This window comes from Protopterus annectens, chromosome 1.part0, assembly GCF_019279795.1.
Source record: "Protopterus annectens isolate FY-2018-M chromosome 1.part0, PAN1.0, whole genome shotgun sequence".
NCBI classification, from domain to species: domain Eukaryota; kingdom Metazoa; phylum Chordata; order Ceratodontiformes; family Protopteridae; genus Protopterus; species Protopterus annectens.
The window spans coordinates 775,647,292-775,670,266 of NC_056725.1; the positions used below are offsets into that span (position 1 = coordinate 775,647,292).

General features: G+C 42.6%; 1 protein-coding gene across 1 annotated transcript in view; it reads left to right on the forward strand.

The window, feature by feature from the left end:
- The window catches only part of LOC122794480 (adenosine deaminase domain-containing protein 2-like), a 1,461,320-nt gene that overhangs the window by 185,981 nt on the left and 1,252,364 nt on the right, over positions 1–22,975 (forward strand). Inside the window, exon 3 of the mRNA XM_044062915.1 lies at positions 7,605–7,766. Coding sequence (XP_043918850.1) covers positions 7,605–7,766 — 162 coding nt within the window. The remainder of the gene's footprint in view (positions 1–7,604; positions 7,767–22,975) is intronic.

Here is a 22,975-nt window from a genome sequence, read left to right on the forward strand (position 1 = left end):
CTGATGCCTCATGAGTGGTCCCTCAACCCTGTAACAGCGGATCAGATCTTCCGACTCTGGGGAAAGCCTTGCTGTGACCTATTTGCTTCCCCCCTAAACAAATGCAGAAGCTACTTTGGCTTGATTTCCCCCTCAGGGGGAACCCCCGTGGGATGCTCTAACGCAGTTGGCCCCCGGGACTTCTGTTTGCGTTTTTCCTCATTCCAAAATTTCTTCAGAAAGCTCAGAGGTTGAGAAGCAAAGTGATCTTCATTGCCCCCTATTGGCCCCGTCAAGTCTGGTTCCCGTTTCTATGGCCTTATCTGATTCACATCCCGTGGATCCTGGATCATTCCCAAGACCTGTTATCTCATCCTCAGGGGCTGATTCATCCAAATCTCCACAGTCTCAAGCTCACAGCTTGGTTCCTCCACTTCCAGTGATTGTCAGGCTGCCTGATATCCCATCTCCTGTTCGAGAAATTCTTCTGGCTTCACACAAACCTTCCACCAAGAAAGTGTATTCTAGTAAATGGACTAGGTTTTCTATTTGGGCCAAAGATCAGAACACAGATCCCTTCTCTGTCTGTTCAAAAGATCCTTCAATACCCGACAACTCTTTTTTTACATGCAGGAGCCTCAGCATCGATGATCACGGTACATTTAGCAGCTATTGCCAATTTTCATAATGGATTTGATGATTCTTCGATTGTTACACCGCCTATGCAAGACATTTTTGAAAGGACTATTACACGTTAAACCTCTGGTGAAGCCTCCCTTAAAACCCTGGGACTTGACTATGGTGCTTCAGCCTCTCACAGGTCCTCCTTTCGAGCCTTTTGATTCATGTGATTTAAAGTTTTTGTCATGGAAAACCTTACTTCTAGTAGCACTTACCTCAGTGAGAAGAGTATCTGAGCTGCAGGCCTTGAGTCTCAAGAGACCTTACTTGATCTTCCACAAGGATAAGGTGTCCCTTCGTACTGACCCTTTTTTCTTGCCCACGGTCATTTCTGGATTTTCCATTAACCAATCTATTGACCTGCCGGTTTTCTTCCCTCAGCATTCTAATAGAGGGTAGTACCTTTTATGTATGTGCATCGGCAGCTTTGTTGTTATTTGGACAGGACTAAGTCTTTCAGGAAAACAGATCAGTTGTTTGTGGCCTTTGCAGGACCCAGAATGGGTAAACCTGTTTCCAAAGTGACTTTATCCTCCTGGCTTAGAAACTTACTTATCTTTATCTACCAACAGAATAAGCTATCCTTACCTTCCAGAATAAAGGCTCATTCTACCAGATCTATGGCTACTTCTGTAGCATTTCATTCCAGAGCCTCTATGGATGTTGTGAGCAGCAGCCACTTGGGCAAGACCTCATACCTTTATCTCCCATTACAAATTTGATTTGGCCTCCAGGGGATGAGCATCTTTTGGTTCTATGGTACTCAGGAATAGCCTTCCTTAGTGCCACCCAGGACTCAAGTAGCTGGGGACACTGTCCTAATTGCAATGAATAAACAAAGATTTACAACATCAGATAAAGAAGTCATAATGTGCCATCTGTGTTGTAGATCTTTGTTCATTCATTACTTCCCGCCCTCTTTCCCCCTGCCTGGACTCCTGGTGGACTTTAAGAACTCCTGGTTAGGGTATTTGCTCAGACAGAGCCTTCTACTATTTTTCTATTATACAGGAGTGGGCAAACTCGATCTGGAGTAACTAGAAGAGTGGCATTATGGGTAGGTCTTAGCTGAGAGTTTTTGGCTGGCGCAAGCTTGGAAACGGCTGTATCTGTTCAGAGGATGGAACCGAAGTCCTAATTGTAATGAATGAACAAAGATCTACAACACAGATAGAACGTTATTGTAAGACATAGCTTCTTTTTCCTTTACCATGGCATTCAAAAGTTTCTTTTGTACATCCTGTAACCTGTGTAAAGGACTTTGTGTCAGTGTCCCTACCCATATCCATAGCAGTATGCATGGAGACATCAGCCCTAGTCAAAATGTCTAAAACATCTTGCAAGTAGTTCCTAGCCTGTATGCCGTGTTTATTTAACATTAGCATGTGTTTTTCATTAAGTTCTGTTAACTTATTATCTATCTGCTTGTCTCATAATCCCTTACCTTTGTTAAAAGTATCCCACTGCAAGCAGTATATCTGAAACATTTCAGCTGTCTTTACAACCTATAAGCTTTTAGCGTGATCTAAAAATCACTTTTGATTTTATCTGACAATTTTGACTTGTCCTGCCTAGTCTTTACTGACAATTTCTGTAACAGAGTTTTATGACATATTAATCAAAAACAAGGATATTTGTCTCCACAGTTAAAACATTTAATTTGACTTTTAAACTGTTGTACATACTGATTAAAACGATGAATCCATTTACACATATAAACTTTTTCAGTTGTATTTGTACCAAGCAATGTTGTATTACAATTAACATCACTACTGACTTGTTCATACTACTGATGTAATAATGTCCAAACTTTATCAGAAGTCTGGTTTAAGTCTTTGGCCACAGAATGTTAGCATTTAGCACTCGTGTCCTTGCTGGTATCCATGTTATTTCAGAAAGAAGCTTACCTTTTTCAGAAATGGCAAACTGATGATCAGGCTGTAGACTACATCTGCAAACTGGAAGCTCCCTCTGTGTCGAAAATGCTGGTGAATGTTTCAGAGCAGATGCAAATATTAAATTTCAGTTTCACCCACTTGGAAGCTTCTGATATTGCTGAGGTGTTCAATACCGACTGTATTGAGGTTGGTGCTGTGACTATAGGAGGTACTGACAGCCATGCTAGGAGAAGTGGGGTAGTGGATCTGTAGTATATGCCAGCATAGCTAGCTTGAATGTAATAAAGAATTATATGTCATTTGTGTATCAAACTGATTTATACAGATGCTTGTGTTTAAAAATGTATGTGTAAAGTTGCTTGTATTAAAATGTATCAACAGTGTGCCCTGCTGGAAATAAAAGTAATGTACATGTATTATTGTAACTGAATTAAATGTGTATGTTTTGACAGAGGGTACTGGATGAGAGGAGGTTAATCTCAAATTTCAAAAATAGCAAAGTAATTAAATATTGGGCTTAGGCCATAAAAATGTCATCCCACAGTTTTGAATGGAGCCAGAGACTGAATTTATGTGCTACAGAATAGGTTGTAGCTGTTGTAGGAAGAAGGGAGAAATGTTTTATGTTTTTTTTTTACTTCCAGCAGCTGCACCAGATCTGAGCTATGCTAGTGTGTGTATTATTGAAATATATAGTTGCTAAAATCCTGGCAGCTTCTAGTGATGGGGGATAGTGCAGGAAACAAAGTCAGATGACCAGATGTGTGTGATGTCATTGTGTAAGCCAGAAATAATATGTAGATATTAGTAGGATATTGCTCTCAGTATTCTGTATGTGTCTTGGATCTGACAACAAGGACCCACCCAAATTCATCTTGCCTTTCTCTTTTCAGTAAGTAGGAACAGTAATTCTCTAGATCAGTTAGGAAAATCAGTTAGGATGAACTGCAACAGCTGGAAAGACCACAGAAGTACCTCACCAAGAGGATTACTAGCCTCAAACAGATGCCCTATGCAGCTCAACTGAAGAAACTCCAGCTGTACTCGGTTGCGTACCGCTTACTCAAAGATGATCTCTGCCTAACATACAACCCGTGTCCAACCCAGAATTGAAGGACATGCTCCACCTAAAGAAAACCATATCCTCTCGAGCCACACGCTCTAGGGATTTAAACCTCACCACAACAATAAATAGGACGTGCTGGAGGGATAAATTCCTGTCCCAGAGACTTCCCATGCTTTGGAACAAGATTCCAGTCTACATTAGGCTGAGCTCCTCACTAACCCTCTTCAAGAGAAACCTTGACGAGTGGATGGGAAACAGGAAGTTTACCCCAGGGATCACTTTAGTGGCTCTGCTGGACAGAGGCACAGGAACTAATCTAAGGGGGCGGTGAAAGCCAACACAGTCTGGCTAGGCTTATAAATGCTTTCGGGCAGATAGCCTAGTACCTACCTATGAACCTATAAATATAGTGAGAATAATTGTTATGTTTTTCTCTAACTATGAATCTTTCCAGCTGTGTTATTTTCAATATTTCCTGTGGCTGAAACTCCAGTGTTTACTGTAAATAGATATTTAGTATTTTCTGGTTATTTATTATTAAATAAATTTAAGCTTTTTATTGTGGCTGGTGCTTTTAGAAAATGTTCAAGCTTTGAGAGTATTTGCATATATGCATTTGGTGATAACTCTGGCCACTCCTGAAAGCCTTACTGTTTGGTCAACATTACCATTTGTATTAATATTAACTTCAGTCAGTATAACTGGATACCCATTTAAGAGCCATATAGTAACTGACTGGTGACGGTGAAACTACATTATAGTCTGGACAGAAGGTGGCATAGTTAGTAAATCTGTGCCAGCCTTTCCCAGATATGTGTGTGAAAATTACATTTCAGAGTGTGTCAGCTGCTTGGAGCAGAGACGCAAAGCACTTGTTTCACAGAGAGGGTGCTCGAGGACTTGGCTGAGGACCTAACCCAACATCTGTGCCAGTGGAGAGTCTTATTAGCGACCTGGGGAGAGACAGATACAGAGAAATCCAGACGTGTTCCCTGTGTGCTCTTAATGGAAATTGTGCTTGATGCAGATATATATATATATATATATATATATATATATATATTTCTATCGAATACATGTTATTATTATGAGGGAAACAAGTTTTAATTTATATAATTCTATCACTGATGAAGTTTGACCTTTGAAGATGAAAGCACTTGCTTAACATGTGTTCCAATTGTTATTTTTATTATGTATTAAAGACTGGTACTGCTATTTCACCTGTCTGCCTGTCAGTGTGGTTCTCACAGTGTTGATTTTGGTTTTATTTTTAGTGGTGTGAATAACTTTTGAAAATTGTATCTTGATAAGAATACGTCCCATACAAGTTAAGATTTTAAATATGTTTGGATCAAGCACTGGTACCGCAGCACTTGGGAAAAGTATGTCTGAGTGTCCGTGACTGCAGATCCTTCTGATTAGATAGAACACTTGAGTCCTCCTCTGTCAACATTTCACTGTCTTTCTACAGGTGTTAGAGGCGGTGCTTAATTGATGTCTGTTGAGCAAAGAGTAATGTAACTTCTTTGAGTCAGTCACCAGAGCTGTGGATGAAGGCAATGTGGTTCACGCAGCCTACCTTGATCTGGCCAAGACCTTTGATACCATTCCCCCACTCAGGAATCATAGCAAAACTCAAAAAGCTAGGCATTAACCCCTGTATCACTAGGCGGGTTGCAAATTGTCTCACAGGTAGAACCCACAGTGTGAAAGTAGCTGACTTCAGGTCAGACTGCTGACCAGTCACGAGTGGAGTCCCACAGGCTTCAGTCCTGGGTCCTCTCCTGTTTGGTATATACTTCTCTGATGTCCAGGCCAACACGAAGGGACTCTGGCTGACTTAAGTTCACAGATGATTGCAAGTTGGGAGCCATTATTAACTCCCCAAGTGATGGCATCCTACAGAGAGGCCTCACCGAGACCAACAACTGGTGTCAGAACCATGGCCTTAAGCTCAGTGCCAAAAAATGTCATCATCCCCTTTGGGAAAAATCCATTTCCCATGAACTACCACATCGATGATAGTCCACTGAACACAGAAGGCGTTTTAAGAGATCTGGGAACACAGATTGACAGCAACCTCTCTTTCGACCACCACATTGGCATTGTGGTCAGAAAGTCCTATGTGGCACATCTCGTTACTAAGGATTTTGCATCCAGGAAGAAAGAGGTCATTGTCTCCCTCTACTCTGCCCTCCAATCGAGTACAATGCCCCATTTGGCATGTACCTCACTAGACACCTGCAACAACTGGAGAGGCTTCAGAAGTACCTTATAAAGAGGATTCTAGGCCTTAAACACTTGTCCTGTATGGACAGACTCAAACTCCAACTATTATGTCTCATATCGCCTACTTAGAGGCAATCTCTGCTTGACTTACAAAGCCATGTCTGACCCAGCTCTGTTGGAAATGCTACATCTAAAGAAATCCCAATCCCTCTGCACCACACGCTCCAGAGACCTCTACCTCATTACCACAATCAACAGAATGTGCTGGAGAGACAGGTTCATAACCCAGAGACTGCCCATGCTATGGAATAAACTTCCCATACATGTTAAACAGAGCCCCTCACTGGCCCCCTTTAAGAGAAATCTTGATTAGTGTATGGGAAATAGAAAATTCACCCCGGGGATCACTCCAGTGGTTCTACTTGACAGAGGCACTGGGAACTAAGGTCGGGTAGCACGATGCCAGGGTAATCCTATGGGTTTGGCTTGTCAAGGCTCCAGGGCTATCAGCTTAGTACACACCTATGAACCTGTGTGGAAGGGTTCCTGGCATCAAGGTCATGAGTCCCCTTACCAATAGAATATTTATTTATTTAGCAGTTGTTTACTGGGGAAGTCCGACTGGGCTAGATGGCTGTTTTCGAAAAGCTCCACATAAAAACATCATGACATTTCAAACAATACATTACAAAAAATTGAGCAGGCCAGAAAACGATAGTACAGAGCATAAAATAAGCAGTATATACAATAGCATAACAATTGGCAAAATACTTGAAAAATGCTTTTAAGAAACTTACAAATAACCATTCAAGAATTATGTACATCAGAGATATAGGTTTGAGTAAATAAGATTGTTGGAAGGGATGGAGAGACGAGAAAAAAGGTTGAGGAAACCAACAGTTAGTCAAACACTGAAAGTATATGAGGTTTAAAAAGAAATTATGGTGATGAAAAAAGTGGGAAAAGAAGGTTGGTTGATTAAGTCCAGCCTGATGAGGAACAAGAGCATAACCAGTTGCCATTTAGGTGGCTCTTTAGTAGAGTTGTGAACTGTACTGGGTCTGTTGTGTTTAGCATGTTCTGGGGAGTAGCATTCTATACTTTGTAAACATTATTAGAGTATAGTGAGTTTCCGAAGTTGTTGGATTTTGTGACTTTTAATAGTTTATTGGAGGATCTCAGGGTCTGGCTGTTGAGGTCCATTTAAACTAGGTTGTATAGGGCTGGACATTTTTCAGGTTGATATACTATGGAGTGGGTTAGAGTAAGTTGGTTTAAAGTTAAGAGGTTAGGCAGTTCTAGCCATTTGAGTTTAAGAGCGTGACTGATGTGTTCTGTGGGGAAGGTTGGTGGCAAATCTGGCTGTCTTGTTATAACATATTTCATGTTTACTTAGGTCAGTCTTATTAAGGTTTGTCAGTATTGGGGAGACAAAAAAGGGTAGATAGGTGGGTTTGTGCAATTGCTTGTCTGGTAATATTGGTTAGATATAGTTTAAACCTATAAAGAGAACCTAGCTTAATGTGAGTCTTTTTGATTAAAATATATATATATATATATATAAAATCTGACACACTAATACTTTCCTGAGTAAAAAAAAAAATTGTTACACTTACCATTAAATTTCTTTAGATGGGTGACTGTTTGCTACCTTATCCTGCTTAGATGTGTAAGAGGCAGCACTGTAAATTTTTTTTAGAAGTGTAAGTTTCCTTTTTCCCTTCACTCATTAATATTTTGTTTGTTAGCAGGTGCCTTTTCTGATCATGCTGTTAAGAAGAGTGCAACTCAGAAAGCCCAAGAAGACCTAATCAAGAATTGGGGCCAATTTTCCAGTAATCCCGTTGGTCTTCTGAATGAGTACTCTCAGCGTATTGGCCAAAGGCTTCTCTTTATAGAGACAGATAGTGGAGGCAAGTTGGTCATTAAATGAATTGTTTGCTTCCTTCAGACAAGATGTATGTGATCTTATAGGAAACTGTAAACAATTTGAAATTGTATATGCTTGCTTAGTGATAGACTGCCTTGTGGTTAAATATTTATTTTGAATCAAGACCAGTTTAGGCTCTGGATTTATTTCAGATGGCAGAAGGGAATATTATACATGTTTTATGTTGCTGGTATCAGTTTTGGTACTTTTGGAATCTTCATAAGTATGTCTGAGTGTTGCTGTGTCATATTGCCATGAAACTCATTAGACTCAAGTCACTGAAGACAGGATTTAATTTGGTCTTTATGGAATGTTTAGATCAAACTGATGCCTTGTTTATTTTTTATGTCACTTGGATGTACTGTGGAGGTAGGTTCTGGGTTGTGGGACTTGTATTTAGATGTGGAGAAAGTTGTTACAATAGTCTTAATGGTTTCATTGCGACATATGGAACTTTATTACATTTGAAAACATACTTTTGCAGTAAATATAAGAATTTCAAGAAAAATGAACATTTGTCTTTTGGTTTCAGATTTTTGCAGTGAAATATTAAACAAATTGTTAGGTTAACAGAAGAAAACGCCTTATTGTATGATGGTACACTTCAGCAGATTAGTCTTATCACAGCATTTATTTTTGTTCAGACAACTGGGTTAGCTTGATAAGAAACTTAACAGTTCTTTTTTCATTCTTTGATTTTTTTTCCAAGTACATCTGTATAATTTCTGCACTTGCCTGAATTATACATGCAGCTGCAGTAATGAATTTCATGGTTCTGCTGAAATGACATCACATTTGGGTTGCTGCATATGAATCTGAGTGTCATATGTAGTCAGAAGCCCTTTCCAGCTGTTACCCCAGAATTGCAGACATCCTGGAGTACATTATTGCTGTTATTTGAATATGACTAATTAGAATGTGAAGTTTACTTTAGTAGTATACTGAGACGCAATCAGAATTTAGCAATGAAGGCAATTTACTTTTTTTTTTTACCCCTTTTTGATTAGCATCTAGATAGAGCACATATCTGAAATTAATTCTGAAACTGCACTTATTCCTTTAAATGATACAGCTTAAAATGAGAAGTGTTGTTTGCGGGGTGTTTTGTTCAGAAACATCCTGGAGCGTTAGAAGGATGCATCTCAAATACTCTTGAGTACTATGTCTTAGTGCCACAGAATAACTCTAGTTATTGAAAATTTGATTTGCATGGTTTGAACGTATCAAGAGCAATGGTAAAAAGGAGGCTCGACTCCTTTGTAGCACACACCACAGTTTATTGCTCTAAAACTCACGAACCTCAATACACATTAACGCTATTCCAAAACACCCTGCATTTTCGTTTCGAACGACTTCTTCAGATGAATAACAGAATGCATACCAAAAACACACCCGTCTTTAAAAAAAGAAGAAACTTTAGTTTTTTCAGAATTAATTTTTAAAAGGCTTATTGTTCCTTATGAATTTAGGTGGGTTGTTTAAATGAATTTTAAAGATTTTTTATATTTCATCCTGTTGAGTAAAACTAGATCTAAACACTAGATGGTGCTATTGGCTACAAACATCTAAAGCCTATGAGTATTTTATAATGTATTTTAACATGTATCTTAATATGTATTCTAAATGTATGTCTATTGTATATAAGTATTAAACATATTAAAATGTAGGATAGGGTTGGGAGAAGGATGGATTTATGTATTTTATAGTGTGTTTTGAAAAAATATTTTTTAACAGGTTAAGGTTTTTGTATTGTAAGGTATTTTGTGGAAGCATTTGTTTAATTGAATCATATAATTGTTTTATTGATTAATTTTAGATAATTAACTCAAAGGGTATATAAAGACGGGTGTGTTTTTGGTATGCATTCTGTTATTCATCTGAAGAAGTCATTCGAAACGAAAACGCAGGGTGTTTTGGAATAGCGTTAATGTGTATTGAGGTTTGTGAGTTTTAGAGCAATAAACTGTGGTGTGTGCTACAAAGGAGTCGAGCCTCCTTTTTACCATTGCTCTGCTTTTGTTTTGTTGGTCGGACTGTTTGGGCAATTGGTTCCATCGTATTTTAATACTTGAACATATCAAGACTTTATTCTAATTCTAAATTTATATAGATCTAATTGTTGGTCTCAATAGCACTTGTCTCAAGTGGGGTAATGGTGTCCTGACCTTGTAAATGAGTACCCCTCTATGTATTTAATCCTGCAAGTAGACCTAAAGTTTATGGGCAGAAAATCTTCTAGAAAGACTGTCTTCCTATAAACAGTGAGCACATAAGGATCCTGTCTTTGCTTTAGAAAGTGATTAATCAAAATGTATGTGAAGAAGGGGCTTTTCAAGAAGATTGACTGTTTAGATGTTGATGGTTCGGCTCCTTCAGGAGATTTTGTAACTCATGGTGCGTGTTCATGATATTGTGGCATAGAACTAGGACCAAATAGAGACCCCTTCATGTTTGCATTCGTTGAAAATTTTTTTGCTTGGTTTAAATTGACTTGGTGAGGAAGTCATGTGTCTGTCTGCTCCACTGATAAACTGAATTTGAATGTTTTTTCAGTTACTGGGAGATCTGTCAAGGAAAAGATGAATTGAGCACCGACAAACTGGTGTTCCCGTAGAATATGGAGAAAGAGTTGGAGTAACCCCCCACTAATGTTTCTTGGTTGAGGCAGAATGTTTTCCCCAGGCAGAAAGGGATTTTAGCAGCTGCTCTGCAGGGACATCATTAAGCAGAGGGCCAGTTTGTGTCTAAGAACCCATGTGAGAGTATGTTGGCCTACATGACTACCTGCTCTTCCTGGCTTTTTAATTCTTTTGATGCCAGGAGAATGTATACTCATTTTCTCTGGGTTATATGGGATAATTAGTCTTGAAATTTGAGGAAGTAGTGGATCAGTAGGAAGTAGAGTGGTGCTTAGAGCTGAACCTGACTTAAGTGGTGCAGAAAGTTGTGCAGTTTATTAATTTAGGTTTACCTTGGTTAGTGAACTGGACTGAGGACATTTTTCAGACGACCTGAGCCGTAAAGCACAAACAATATTATTACAAAGCACTTACACAAAGTATACAGAAAGTTGTAAGCATACAGAAACCATGAGCAAGTGAATGTCGTGCTAAATTGAAATTAACAGCATGTCACACAGATATTCATATAATAAGAGATTTATTGAACCAAGCCGACCAAGCACTGCTGTCAGATTAATTACATTTTCTTTATAACACATACATAAGTGTCAGACACATTGCAGTTCCTCAGCTGACTCAGAGTACAAAAAATGTCCACCAAAAAAAGTCTTTACAACTTTTTATAGTTTCAAAACTCTCTTTGATGAAAATGTTTTTTTCCTGTATTGAAGCCTTCTTTGCATCCTTATCTCAATCCAGAGAAAACCAGTTCTCAGCATGTCAAAATGTCCTTTTTTTATATATAGGATAGTTGTAGCTTTCTGTTGAATTCACCATTTCCCTTTTCATTTGAATATCTGTGTACATCCAGCTGTTTAGGATATTTCAACAAGCCTCTATTGTTAATGCCATTTGTTACAGAAACATTCAGAAGTAGAATACTTTTTGTTTTACACAAGCACATTCTGTTAAGCTAGTCATACAGTATGTCATGCAAGCACATTCTTGTTATTTCTTCCTGCATTTTCAGGCTCTGTATTTTTCCTAAAAATATCACACTGTCACTATGAGACAGCAGTTGTACTAATACACGCTGTTACTGTGAGGAAATCAGTTTTACCAAATCACAAATATACTATTTCTATCAGGGAAAACCAGTTTTACTTTATATAATTATATCAATTTCCCCTATTTATTTTGAATTGAAATTTTGAATCAAACTTTGAATCTTGCAGAAAAATCCATTGGTTGTTACTTTTTTTACCACCTACATTAGTTACAGTAGATGCCTGATTCACAGTCTTTGTAATACAAAGTTTAATACACATGCACGTTGTTGTGATCAACAAAATAATGGCTACTGTAGCAATTAAAATTGTAATAATGTTTTTTCATCATTCTGAAAATAACCCATTTAACCAATCACCCCAGTCACTGTTCCATGTCTTTCTAGACTTTTCGGATACTAGTTGTATTTTACTTAAATGTTGCTTTATGTATTCTGACTTGTCTGGAATATAAATACAGCACTCCTCAGTGATCAAAGCACAAAGACCCTTTTGCTTCTGCTGCATTTATGTCATGACTGTAGATCTATGATTAATGTACCAATACTGTTTCCTAATTCTTTCGCCTGACATTTCTTCATAGGTGTGTACTAAGCTAATGGCCCTGGAGTCTTTACAAGCCTAGCCCATAAAAATGCCCTGGCAACTTACCACTCGACGTTGGCTCCCAGTGCCTCCTATCCAGTAGGGCCACTGGAGTGATCCCTGGGGTGAACTTTCTGTTACCCATCCACTTATCAAGATTTCTCTTGAAGAGGGCCAGCAAGGTGCTCTGCTTGACATGAATAGGAAGCTTGTTCCCGAGTATGGGCAGTCTCTGGGTGATGAACGTGTCCCTTCAGCATGTTCTGTTGAATGTGGTAATGAGGTTGAGATCTTTGGAGCGTGTGGTGCGGATGGATTGTGATTTATTTAGGTGTAGCATTTCTAACAGGGCTGGGTTTGGACATGGCTTTGCAAGTCAAACAAAGATCACCTCTAAGTAGACGATAAGAGACGGAGAATAGCTGACGTTTCTTGAGTCTGTCCATGTAGGACATGTGTTTAAGGCTTAGAATCCTCTTCTTGAGGTACTTCTGTGGCCTCCCCATGTTGTATGTGTCTGGTGAAGGACATGACCAGTGGGACGTTGTACTAGATGATTGGTCTAATGAGGGAAGAGTGGGGGGAGATGATGACCTCTTTCTTCCTGGATGCAAAACCCTTGGTTGTGAGATGCACCACATAACCTCACAGGCAATGTGGTGGTCGAAGGAAAGGTTGCTGTCAAGCTGGGTGCCCAGATCTCTAACACCTTCAGTGTTCAGTGGGCTCCCATCAATGTGGTAATTAGTAGGAACTGAGTTTTTACCAAAGGGAATGATAATGCATTTTTTGGCGTTAGGCTTAAGGCCGTGGGTCCTACACTAGTCATTGGTGTCAGTGAGGCCTTTTCTGTAGGATGCTTGCATCACTTGGGGAGTTGGTAATGACTCCCAGCTTGCAGTCATCTACAAACTTGGTGAGCCAGAGTCCCTCTGTGTTGGCCGAACAGGAGAGGACCCAGGACTGATCCCTATGGGACTCCACTCGTGATTGATCGGCAGTCAGATTTGGAGTCCGCTTCTTTCACTCTGTGGGTTCTCTCTCTGAGCAGATTTGAAAACCACCTAGTGATATAGGGGTTGATGCCTTGTTTGAGTTTATCAATAATTCCTCAGTGAGGGATGGTATCAAAGGCCTTAGCTAGATCGAGATAGGCTGTATGCACTGCCTTACCCTCATCCACAGCCTTTGTGACTGTCTCGAAGAAGTCAGCCAGGTTAAGCAGGCAGGATCTTCCTTTAACAAAGCCAAACTGCGTGGGGTCTAGAGTTTGGAGATTACTTATATCTTTGTTAAACAGGTCCATGATGATACGCTCCATAGCTTTACATACAGACTCGTGAAACTAATAGGGTGATAATTCCCAGGGTCTGTTTTCGCTCCCCCTTTATGGAGAGGGATGACTGTAGCAGTGCGGCATTCGGTAGGGACACAAAGCCTGAGGTAAGGATGTGATTGAACAGGGCACACAGATGTGGTGCCAGTTTATTCTATAGTTTATATAGAACACAGCCAGGGATATTATCCGGTCCCATGGCCCAAAGCTTGATTTACCTTCAGGTAATTCTTTAGTTAATCTCATTAATGATATTGCATACTCCACATATCCGGTTCCTTCCCATTCCATAGGGAGCCATTTCTATGCTTTTGTACTGCAAATGTAGTGTTCTTTAGCTACTGTGAGATTGTATTCACTGACCCCTACTGGTTTTGATCCTGTCTGTTGTATACATACACACTTTTTTTGGCACTGTCTTACTTTTAAGGTTGGAACATCTACTTTGGTTTACCACAACTCTGTTCCTGTTAGCTATTTCTTGGCATACTTTCTGCAGGTCTTTTATTCATTGTTGATTCTTTGCTTTTAAGTTAAATACTGACTTGTTCCTGCAACTTGTACTTTTGAATCATTCCTGCAGTATCAGTGAACCCTCTTCTAGCCCATGTTGCTATGTGTAGTCTCACAGAATTTACTACATTTATTTATTTATCATTTATTTCAGTTTGACCGGGGAAGTCCACTGGGCCAAGAAGAGACCGTTGTCAGTGGAGGCCCATGGAGAAAAGCTTCATAGGCCATACATGTACAAAGTTCATAGACAATTATAAACATGGATAACAAGCATGATATATATACATTATTCAGAGAGTATAATAGGGTACACTTGATGGAATGCATTTGAATACAGAATAGCAGTAGTTTCAGTGGAACAAAATAAAACATTCTACATTGAGTCTGTAACTAATTTAAACATTTGGAGAATTTAGGGTTTCTATATATAAGAAGTAAGTGAAGCAGAAATACACTGACAGAAAGCAAGTGTATATAGTAGAGAGTAGGCAACATGTAGGAAGAAATCCCAGTGAATACAGAGTAGCTGTAAATATACATTCAGAATGACATTCAGGCTAGTTATTGCGGAGAATATTAACAGTAAAGTGATAGTATAACTATTTCAGAAGTACGAACCTTTAGTGAATTGGAGTATGGGGGCAGAATAGCGGTTCTACAGTGGAATAAGTAATTTAGAAGGGTGGTAGGTTGTTGGTTGGGAATAGAGATTGGGTTGCTGAAAAGGATGTCAGTGGAGGGGCTCAAGTAGGAGAACAGCGAGGGCATTTCCATTTAGAGGATAGGTAAGAGTGTAGGAGGGATTTGAAGTTGGTGTGGTTTGGGGTATTTCGAAGGGAGGGGGAGAGATTTGCACAGTTTGGCTATGGAGTATGATAACAGAAGTTGCCCAGGGGGTTGGGAAAGTTTATGAATTAGTAGGAGGTTTTGATTTTCTGATCGGAGTGAGCGGCTTGGAATGTAGGGGGTTAAGCAGTTGGAGAGAGCGGGGCAGCTGGAAGGTTTGAAGACTAGTTTATGGGCTGTGTTGAGTTTAAGAAAGTTCACGTAGTTAGGTAGCTCTAGCCATTGTAGTGAGTTGCAGTGGTGAGATGGGTTTTTGGAGTTGGTGGTGAGTTTACAGATTTTATTGTAGCATGGTTCTAGTTTGGATTGTAGGCCTACTTCGAGGTTGGTGACCAGGGAGGCTCCGTATATTAGTGAGGGGAATAGGTAGGAGGAGGCTAAGGTGTTTCTGGTGGCGGGGGTTAAATAGTGGTTGTGTCTGTATAGGACTCCTAGTTTTTGGTGGGGGGTTTTATGGCTGTTTGAATGTGGATGTCAAATTTTAGGTGCTCATCACTGTCGCTGTAAATATTTACTGGATGTAAATGCAAAACAGATTTGGCAGCTTGTAGCTCAGCCCTTTGTGCTGACATGTATCCTGGTAACTTAACCATAATTGGTTGTCTCCCTTTTACAATGTCACTATTGCAAACCTAGTGTTGTACTTTTCATCCTTTCAGAAATGTGTACCATTCACATACACTGTAGGAATGTCTGACTAACCCTTTCACTTGATTTTGTTTTTAATTGTCATTTACCAAAGTCTTGATTGTCCAATGTGAAGTTTGAACTGTAACCCTGAGAACATTGTCAAATATTTTCTTATTCCTCAGTAAATGGCCAAAAGCTGTTTAATGCAAGGATGATATCCTTTTTTTTACAGGAGCCATTCTCCTGCTACAAAAAGTAACCTATCTTAACTTAGTGTTCATTCCCTGAGATGCCTTTTATGGCCAAGGCTGTAATAAAACCACTGAGAGTGTGTCCTTTGCTGCTGCTTGCAAAACAAAAGGTAATTTACTGGTGGGAGCTTTCAGCTCTGTTGCCTGTGCCAACTTCTGCTTTAACATTTTAAATGTCATTTCTTTTGTGTGATTCCATTGTAGAGTCAACTCTTCTTTTTGATCTGCCTTATACAAATCCACAATTGTCAAAGGCTTTGGCAATTGCAGAATGCCTCTCACCCTTCCCTGACAGGAAGTCGTCCGTGTTGGTCTGATAATGGTTCCTAGAAATTTTACTTTTTGTGACAAGAACTGTATTTTACCTTTGTTTACTTTGAAACCTGCCTCTTGCAACTGTCTCAGATCCTTTCTCAACTGTGATATGTATTGTTTCACAGTCTCTGACTGTATTAGAATGTCATTAATATAATGAACACTTGGTTCACCTTGACCCTCTGTTATGCTGCAACTTTGCTCTTGCTTTTTGACTTCTTTTTTTCCAAATCCCTTGCAAATTCTCCTTTCTCTATTTTTTTATTTTCTGTAGTATACACAGTCCTGCTTGATGTACAATTCTCTCATTATAAGTATACAAAAGCAATGGGAATACAAAGCAATAAAATACATATGTGAAGTTGTTCTATCTCGTCGTTCATTCTTTACTGATGGGTTCAGAGCCGATCCCTCGGCTTCGAGTCGGCATCTACTGCAAAGCTTGAGGATTTCAAGTAGCTCGAGGCCACGTCCCTGGATCCCATGATGCACCCTGAGTTACCTCAGATCTAGTTTGCCGCTGCAACTGATCGGAGGTTCCCGATAGCCTGGGCCAGTAAACTTTAAATACTTTACTATTATATAAATACTGTTAGTTTTTCACCATAGTAGGTAGCTATTTAGGTTAGATAAGCTCGTAAAGCTTTATCTATGGAATTCCCTTCCCTGTGTGCTGTTTCTTAGCTGTATTTTTAGCCTCGTTTTTCTTATAGGCCTGTTTAACTTCTCTGACTAAAAATTCTTTATTCAGTGACTTTTGTCACATATATTGTTAAAATACTTTTGTGTGATTACTTAGTATTTGTTAGGTTTAACTTTAGACTGTGCATATATTTAGCCTGTTTTTATAAGGCTTATTAGTAGTGTTAGCCTTAGTTTAAAAGGCGTGTGTGTTTGTGCTGATAGCCTGTTTTTTATTAGAAGGCTAATTGATATTGTTGTTGTTGGGTGTGTCCATTTCTGTCATGGCTGATGAAAAACACCCTGTTAGTTTTCAAAAAATGCCCTAAATGTGGGTAGAAGATGTCTGTTACTGACTGCCATGTGAATTGCGTCTGTTGCTTGGGTGCCTTACACCTACAAGAAACATGCTCTATATGCCATTCTTTTTCCTCTAGAGTTCTCCAAGAGAGAAAAAGAAAAATTATTGATAGAAGTTTGTTGAAACCTTCTTTCCAGGAGGTTTTGAGTGACCAGGATGGATCTAGTAAGACCTCGAAGACTTCTGAAGAATCAAAAGAATAAAAAAAAAAATCTAAAGAGTCTGACATTGGCTTCACAGGTCTCGGAGCTGACTGTCTTCACTTTTCAGAGCTGGTCCCCGGTCTCGGAACAGGTATCCAAAACTTCTAAATTGCTTCTTCTCCAGTTGGTACCATCAGCCTGATCATCTCGATCTTCTGTAAGCCTATCTGATTTGGATGTGGACTGGGTAGTGCAGAAGCTTTTACAGGCACTGGCCTTTGCCAAATTATCGGCTGTGACCCAGGCGGCTTTGGAGCCGAAGACTCTTATGCCAGCTATATATCTTCCTCCTTCGAGCCATACCAGTCCTTAGGGGCCGAAGGAGTCGGACCTGCTGATTGTGGAGCCTTCGGAGCCGACACCCTGCTCCAGTGTCTTTGGCTCCATTCACTGTGATGTCCTCTGCTCCGATCGAGGACTCTAGGAGCCGACACTCTCTGGTTAGGTCTGGAGAGGATAGTCGAACTGACTTGTCTGTTCTAACTTTGTCTCTTGCGGCTGTGGCTCTGATTAGCTCGGCTCGTTCCTACCTCGGGCTCGGAGCCCACTGTCCCGGTGCTGGGGGTATCGACGGTTTCTTTGGATCCGTCGGTCCCTTCCCATTGGAGCAGAGATGCCTTTGAAGCCATGAGAGTTGAGTCTCCCAAGACATCCTCAACTTCGGGTCTGGCTTCTTCATCCCCTAAAGTGCCTGTGCCTGTGTCTGCTTCTGCCTCACAGATCCTTGCTAAGCGCTGAGACCCAGAGCTTCAGGAAGCCCCATTGGGTGGCCCATGCTCTTCCGAGACCTCCCTAGAAGCTCCCACTGATAAGGTTCCCAGGAAGAGTGTGTGTAAGAGGAAACATTTGGACTTCCCTCAGGAGTCATTAAGATCTGACACTGACTTGGATGAATCAGAAGGGTCCCCATGGTCCCCCTCTGAGGATATCTCATTTGCTGAGATACTGGAAATCCTTAGGCACAGGGGTGACTGGCAGTCCACCAACCCTATTGAGGATGAGTTAGTCCTCCTGAAGGCTTTCTGGTCTCAGCCCTCCACCTCTTGGGTGTCCCCACCCTTCGATGAGCTGATGCAGCTGGTCTCACGAAGGGCGTGTGAGTCTCCGGATACTATGGAGCCTGTCCCTTGGAGGCCTAATAAGTTCATATCTGTCCCCCTAGATAAATTCTTCTTGACAAAAGGTGTGCCAGTTGATGCCATGGAGGAAATGTCTGAAACATCCACATCTATCCATCCTCCTAACAGAGACTCCAGGATCATGGATAGATATGGGAAGTGCATGTTTAGCTCAGTGACGTTTGCTCTTCGTTTGCTTAACTATTTAACCCATTTTGCCAGACTACAAAGCGATCTCCTTAGAGTTGGGAGATGCTCTTCAGGGTATAGTAGCTGCAGGAGCTACAAAGTTGCCACCCAGCTTGCTACCCTCAGTTCTATAGTGAACTTGTCCATGTGCCTCATTTCATATGCAGCAGATGGAGCAAGTGGGGCAGTGGGTACAGGAGTTGCCCTTAGGAAACACTCCTGGATGCGCTTGTGTTCCTTCACGGAGCCCTTTAAGTCATCCTTCGTGAATACCCCCTTTGATGGCTTGTCCCTTTTTGGGCCTAAAGTCAAGGAAACCTTATCCAGGTGTGAACAGGACAGAAAGACTCTGTCTGCCGTTGGGGTCTGTTTTTTCACCCCTACCAGACCCTACCCCAAAGGTCAAAGGGGAGGGGAAAATGTGGTTCCGAAAAGCCCAAGGAGCCTTTCAGGACACACGTGGTGAACACCCTACAGGGGCAGAGGAGGGGGCAATAATGGAAGATGCCACCTTCATGGCAGAGGGGGTCTGTAACACTAGGGTGACCGAGATCACTTTTTGGGAAGCCCTACCAGTGCTCCTGAAAGGAGGCCTGACTGTCCTGCTCTGGAGGCAGTCGGGGGTCGCTTATCTTTATACCCAGACGCCTGGCTCAAAATCAACAACATCTGGGTACAAAGTATAATTTCCAGAGGATACTTCATCCCTTTCGCCACACCCCATCCACCAACGAGGAAAATCCCGGACGTTCCACCCAGTTACAGGGAACAAACAACAGTAGAGGTCCAGACTTTGCTAAGAAAGAGTCATCCAACCAGTCCCAGCAGATCAGGCAGGATCCGGAACTTGCTCAAGATTCTTTTTAGTTCCAAAAAAGACTGGGGACTGGAGACCTATATTAAACCTCGGCAGACTAAACAAATCTGTAAAGAAAGAGAAGATGTTATGTGATCCTATCTCGCCTACATTCTGTACTGATGGGTTCGGAGCCGATCCTCGGCTCCAACTCGGCACGCTATACTATAGAACGAAGTCTCTTATTGGCTGAACTATCCTACATCCCAGGATGCACCACCACTGCTTCCCCAGATCTCGTTTGCCGCTTTACAGCAAAGACGTGGTCTCGGACTTGGCTGAGCTAAGTGCTTTTTTTCTTCAAAGAATTTCTGTCAGAAATTTTTTATTCTTATACCCAAAAGCTGTTTTAACAGCTATCGTTGTTCTGTGACTGAGTTTTCTGTGATTTTTCTGGTAAACTTGTCTTTAATTTGAGGGAAAGGATCCCGTTTCAGTTAGAGGGGCCTTGCCCTCGCCCGTGTTGAAGTATTTAGTGTGAGTGTTATTCTAGTGTTATAGTTTAGTTGGACAAGTAATCCCGTTTACGTTAGAGGGGTTTTGTCCTTATTTACTCTTCTTTAACTAAGTTTTGTGAAAGTTTTTGAAGTTAATAGTAGTGTTTGTGTAAACATGCCGAAAGAGCATAGACCTTCTGGGTTCAAAAAATGCTCTAAGTGCAGCTACAAGATGTCTATAACAGATGATCACTCGTTGTGTGTGTATTGTTTAGGCCCTAAACATCTTCAGGAGTCATGCAGCGTTTGTCACGCTTTTTCCTCCCGAGTCCTCCAAGAGAGGAAAAACAAATTGATTCTAAAAGGGCTTATTGCACCTTCTTTTGAGGAGGCTTTATCATCTTCCTCTTCACCATCGAAGAAAAAGAAATCGTCGGCTCCGACCAGTCCATCGGAACCGGCCACAAAGAAATCTCGGCAGGCTTCTCCATCGGCTTCACGGACTTCGGAGCCGAGGGCAGAACAGTCTGCCTCGATGCCTCCAGCCTCGACTCCTCTGGCTTCAGAGCCGACGGCTAGAGCTTCGAGAGGCGGGTCACCTTCATCGGCTCCACTGTCTTCGGAGCTGATGAGAGTTGCCCGCTCAGACTCTTCCCCTTCGGCGCCGAAGTCCACTTCGGCTCCGAGGGAAATTGCTATGGTTGTGGAGTCTCCCTCGGCACCGTTATTTATCGAGACCATTCGGAGCCGGTCCCCCAGTCCTTCGGAACCGGTGGAGAAGTCGACTCGAACTCGTTCGATCTCTTCTCGGTCTTCGAGAATGTCGGATTCGGACATAGACAGGGTACTTCAAAGGCTGTTTCAGTCTCCAGTCTTCCAAAAGTTGGTTTCGGCTCCAGCTCAGTCGGCTCCGGAGCCGATTGCCCACCCTGTTGTCTTGGTTCCTCCTCCAACAGCCTCGGCACCATTGGAGTCGGTGCTGGTGGAGCCGATGGAGGTTTTCGGGTCGGCTCCGACCCTTACTCCAACCCCGCCCTTCGGGTCGGAGTTCGGTACACGGACCTCCTCGGTCGGCCCCGAGGGTGACGCTTCGAGACCGATGTTTTCGGTTCCGAGCCTCTCTCTTGGTGCGTCGGCTGCGGGAGTGCCGTCTACTGTTGTGGCCTCGGGGGTCGGACCTTCCCAGGACTCTGGGGGTCCGGCCTTCAGGGCCATGAGGAGTGCTTTGGCCAAATCTTCTTTGGCTACCTCCACCGTCTCTCCGGCACCTTCCCTTGGCACGGAGACTGGTTCCTTTGTTGTCCCCCTGTCTCAAGACAGCGGAGCCCTGGGGCCTGAGGTCACCCCCGTTGGGGGTTCTCCCCTTCCTGGAGGTCCTTCCGAAGCGTCTTCGGAGGAACCCCCAAGGAAGAGACAGTGCAAGAGGAAGCACGTCGACTCCCCTGATGAGTCTCTCACCTCGGACACCGACCTTGGTGATGCGGAGGGGTCCCCCAAGTCATCCTCGGATGATGTCTCCTTTGCGGACATCTTAGAAATCCTGAAGCAACAAGGCGACTGGCAGTCCAAACCCCCTTCTGCTGAGGAGTCGGTATTCCTCAAGGCCTTCGGGGCTCAGCCCTCCGCCTCCTGGGTGTCTCCGCCCTTCGATGAGCTTCTGGATTTGATCTCTCGAAGGGCGTGGGAGCACCCGGATTCTGTGGAACTGGTGCCAGCTCGCCCCAATAAATTTCTTTCAGCCCCCCCGAAAAGGATTTTCTCTCCAAAGGTGTGGCTGTAGATGCCCTGGTGGTGGCATCTGCTACCCAACAAGATGTGGCAGAGGCGTCTACGTCCGTCCATCCTCCTAATAAAGAGTCCAGGAGCATGGATCGGTACGGGAAGCGCACCCTTACTTCAGCAGCCTTTACTTTAAGGTCTCTGAATTATCTGACGCACTTCACCAGACTTCAGAGGGATCTGGTCAAGGAACTTTCAGATACCCTCTCTGGTAACCTACCTGAGCAGTTGGCCCAGACGGTTAGCTCTCAGCTGGCTACCTTAGCATCATTATTGAACTCGTCCATGAGACTCATTTCTTATGCAGCCGAGGGGGCGAGTAGAGCGGCGGGAACAGGTGTTGCTCTACGGAGACAAGCCTGGCTCCGCCTGTGTCACTTTGCGGAAGCCTTCAAGTCTTCCTTTGCCGACGCTCCCTTCGATGGGTCCTCTCTGTTTGGACCCAAGGTAAAGGACACCTTGACCCGCTGTGAACAAGAGGGTAAGACCTTGACTGCCGTAGGGGCACGGTTTTCCACTCCCTTCAGGCCTTATCCCAAGGCTAGAAGAGGGGGAAAATGTGGTTCCGCAAATCTCAAAAGGCTTACTCCTCACAGCAGGGCGATCCCCCTTCTAGAGGCAGAGGAGGGGGAAATTTTTCAGGAAGACGCCGTCCCAGAGGCGGAGGCCCCCGCAACACTGGAGACCGTGAGTCCTTTCGTGGCTCTTCAACCTTCCAGCATCCCTGAAGGATTGCCCGACTGTGCAGCTCCGGAGCCAGTCGGGGTCGTTCGAAGCACCTAAAGGCCTGGGAGAGTATCACTCAGGACCGATGGGTGCTCCGAATCATCGCCGGAGGTTACACCATCCCCTTTTCTCAACCCCCCCACCATCCCGGAAAATCCCGGACCCACCACCCAGTCAACGGGATCTCGCAGCCATCGAAATCTCAAAGCTGCTTCAAAAAGGAGTCATCCAACCGGTCCCCGAAGGCCAGATCGGATTAGGGACTTACTCAAGATTCTTTTTGGTGCCAAAAAAGACCGGGGACTTGAGGCCCATTTTGGATCTCAGCAAACTAAACCGATCTGTCAAGAAGTCCAAGTTCCGGATGGTCACCTTACAATCCAGTCTCCTGCTGCTGGAGAAGGGTGTTTGGATGTGCTCCATAGATCTCAAGGACGCCTATTATCACATCCTGATACATCAGGCGTCCAGGAGACACTTGCTCTTCAGCCTGGGAGACAGTCATTTCCAGTTCCGTGCACTGCCCTTTGGTCTCACCACAGCCCCCAGGGTGTTCACCAAATGTTTGGCGGTGGTGACTGCTCACCTGAGAAGTCTAGGATTCCAGGTGTTTCCATACCTAGACGACTGGCTCCTAACTGCCACCTCCAGGCATCTACTCTTACAAAACCTAGC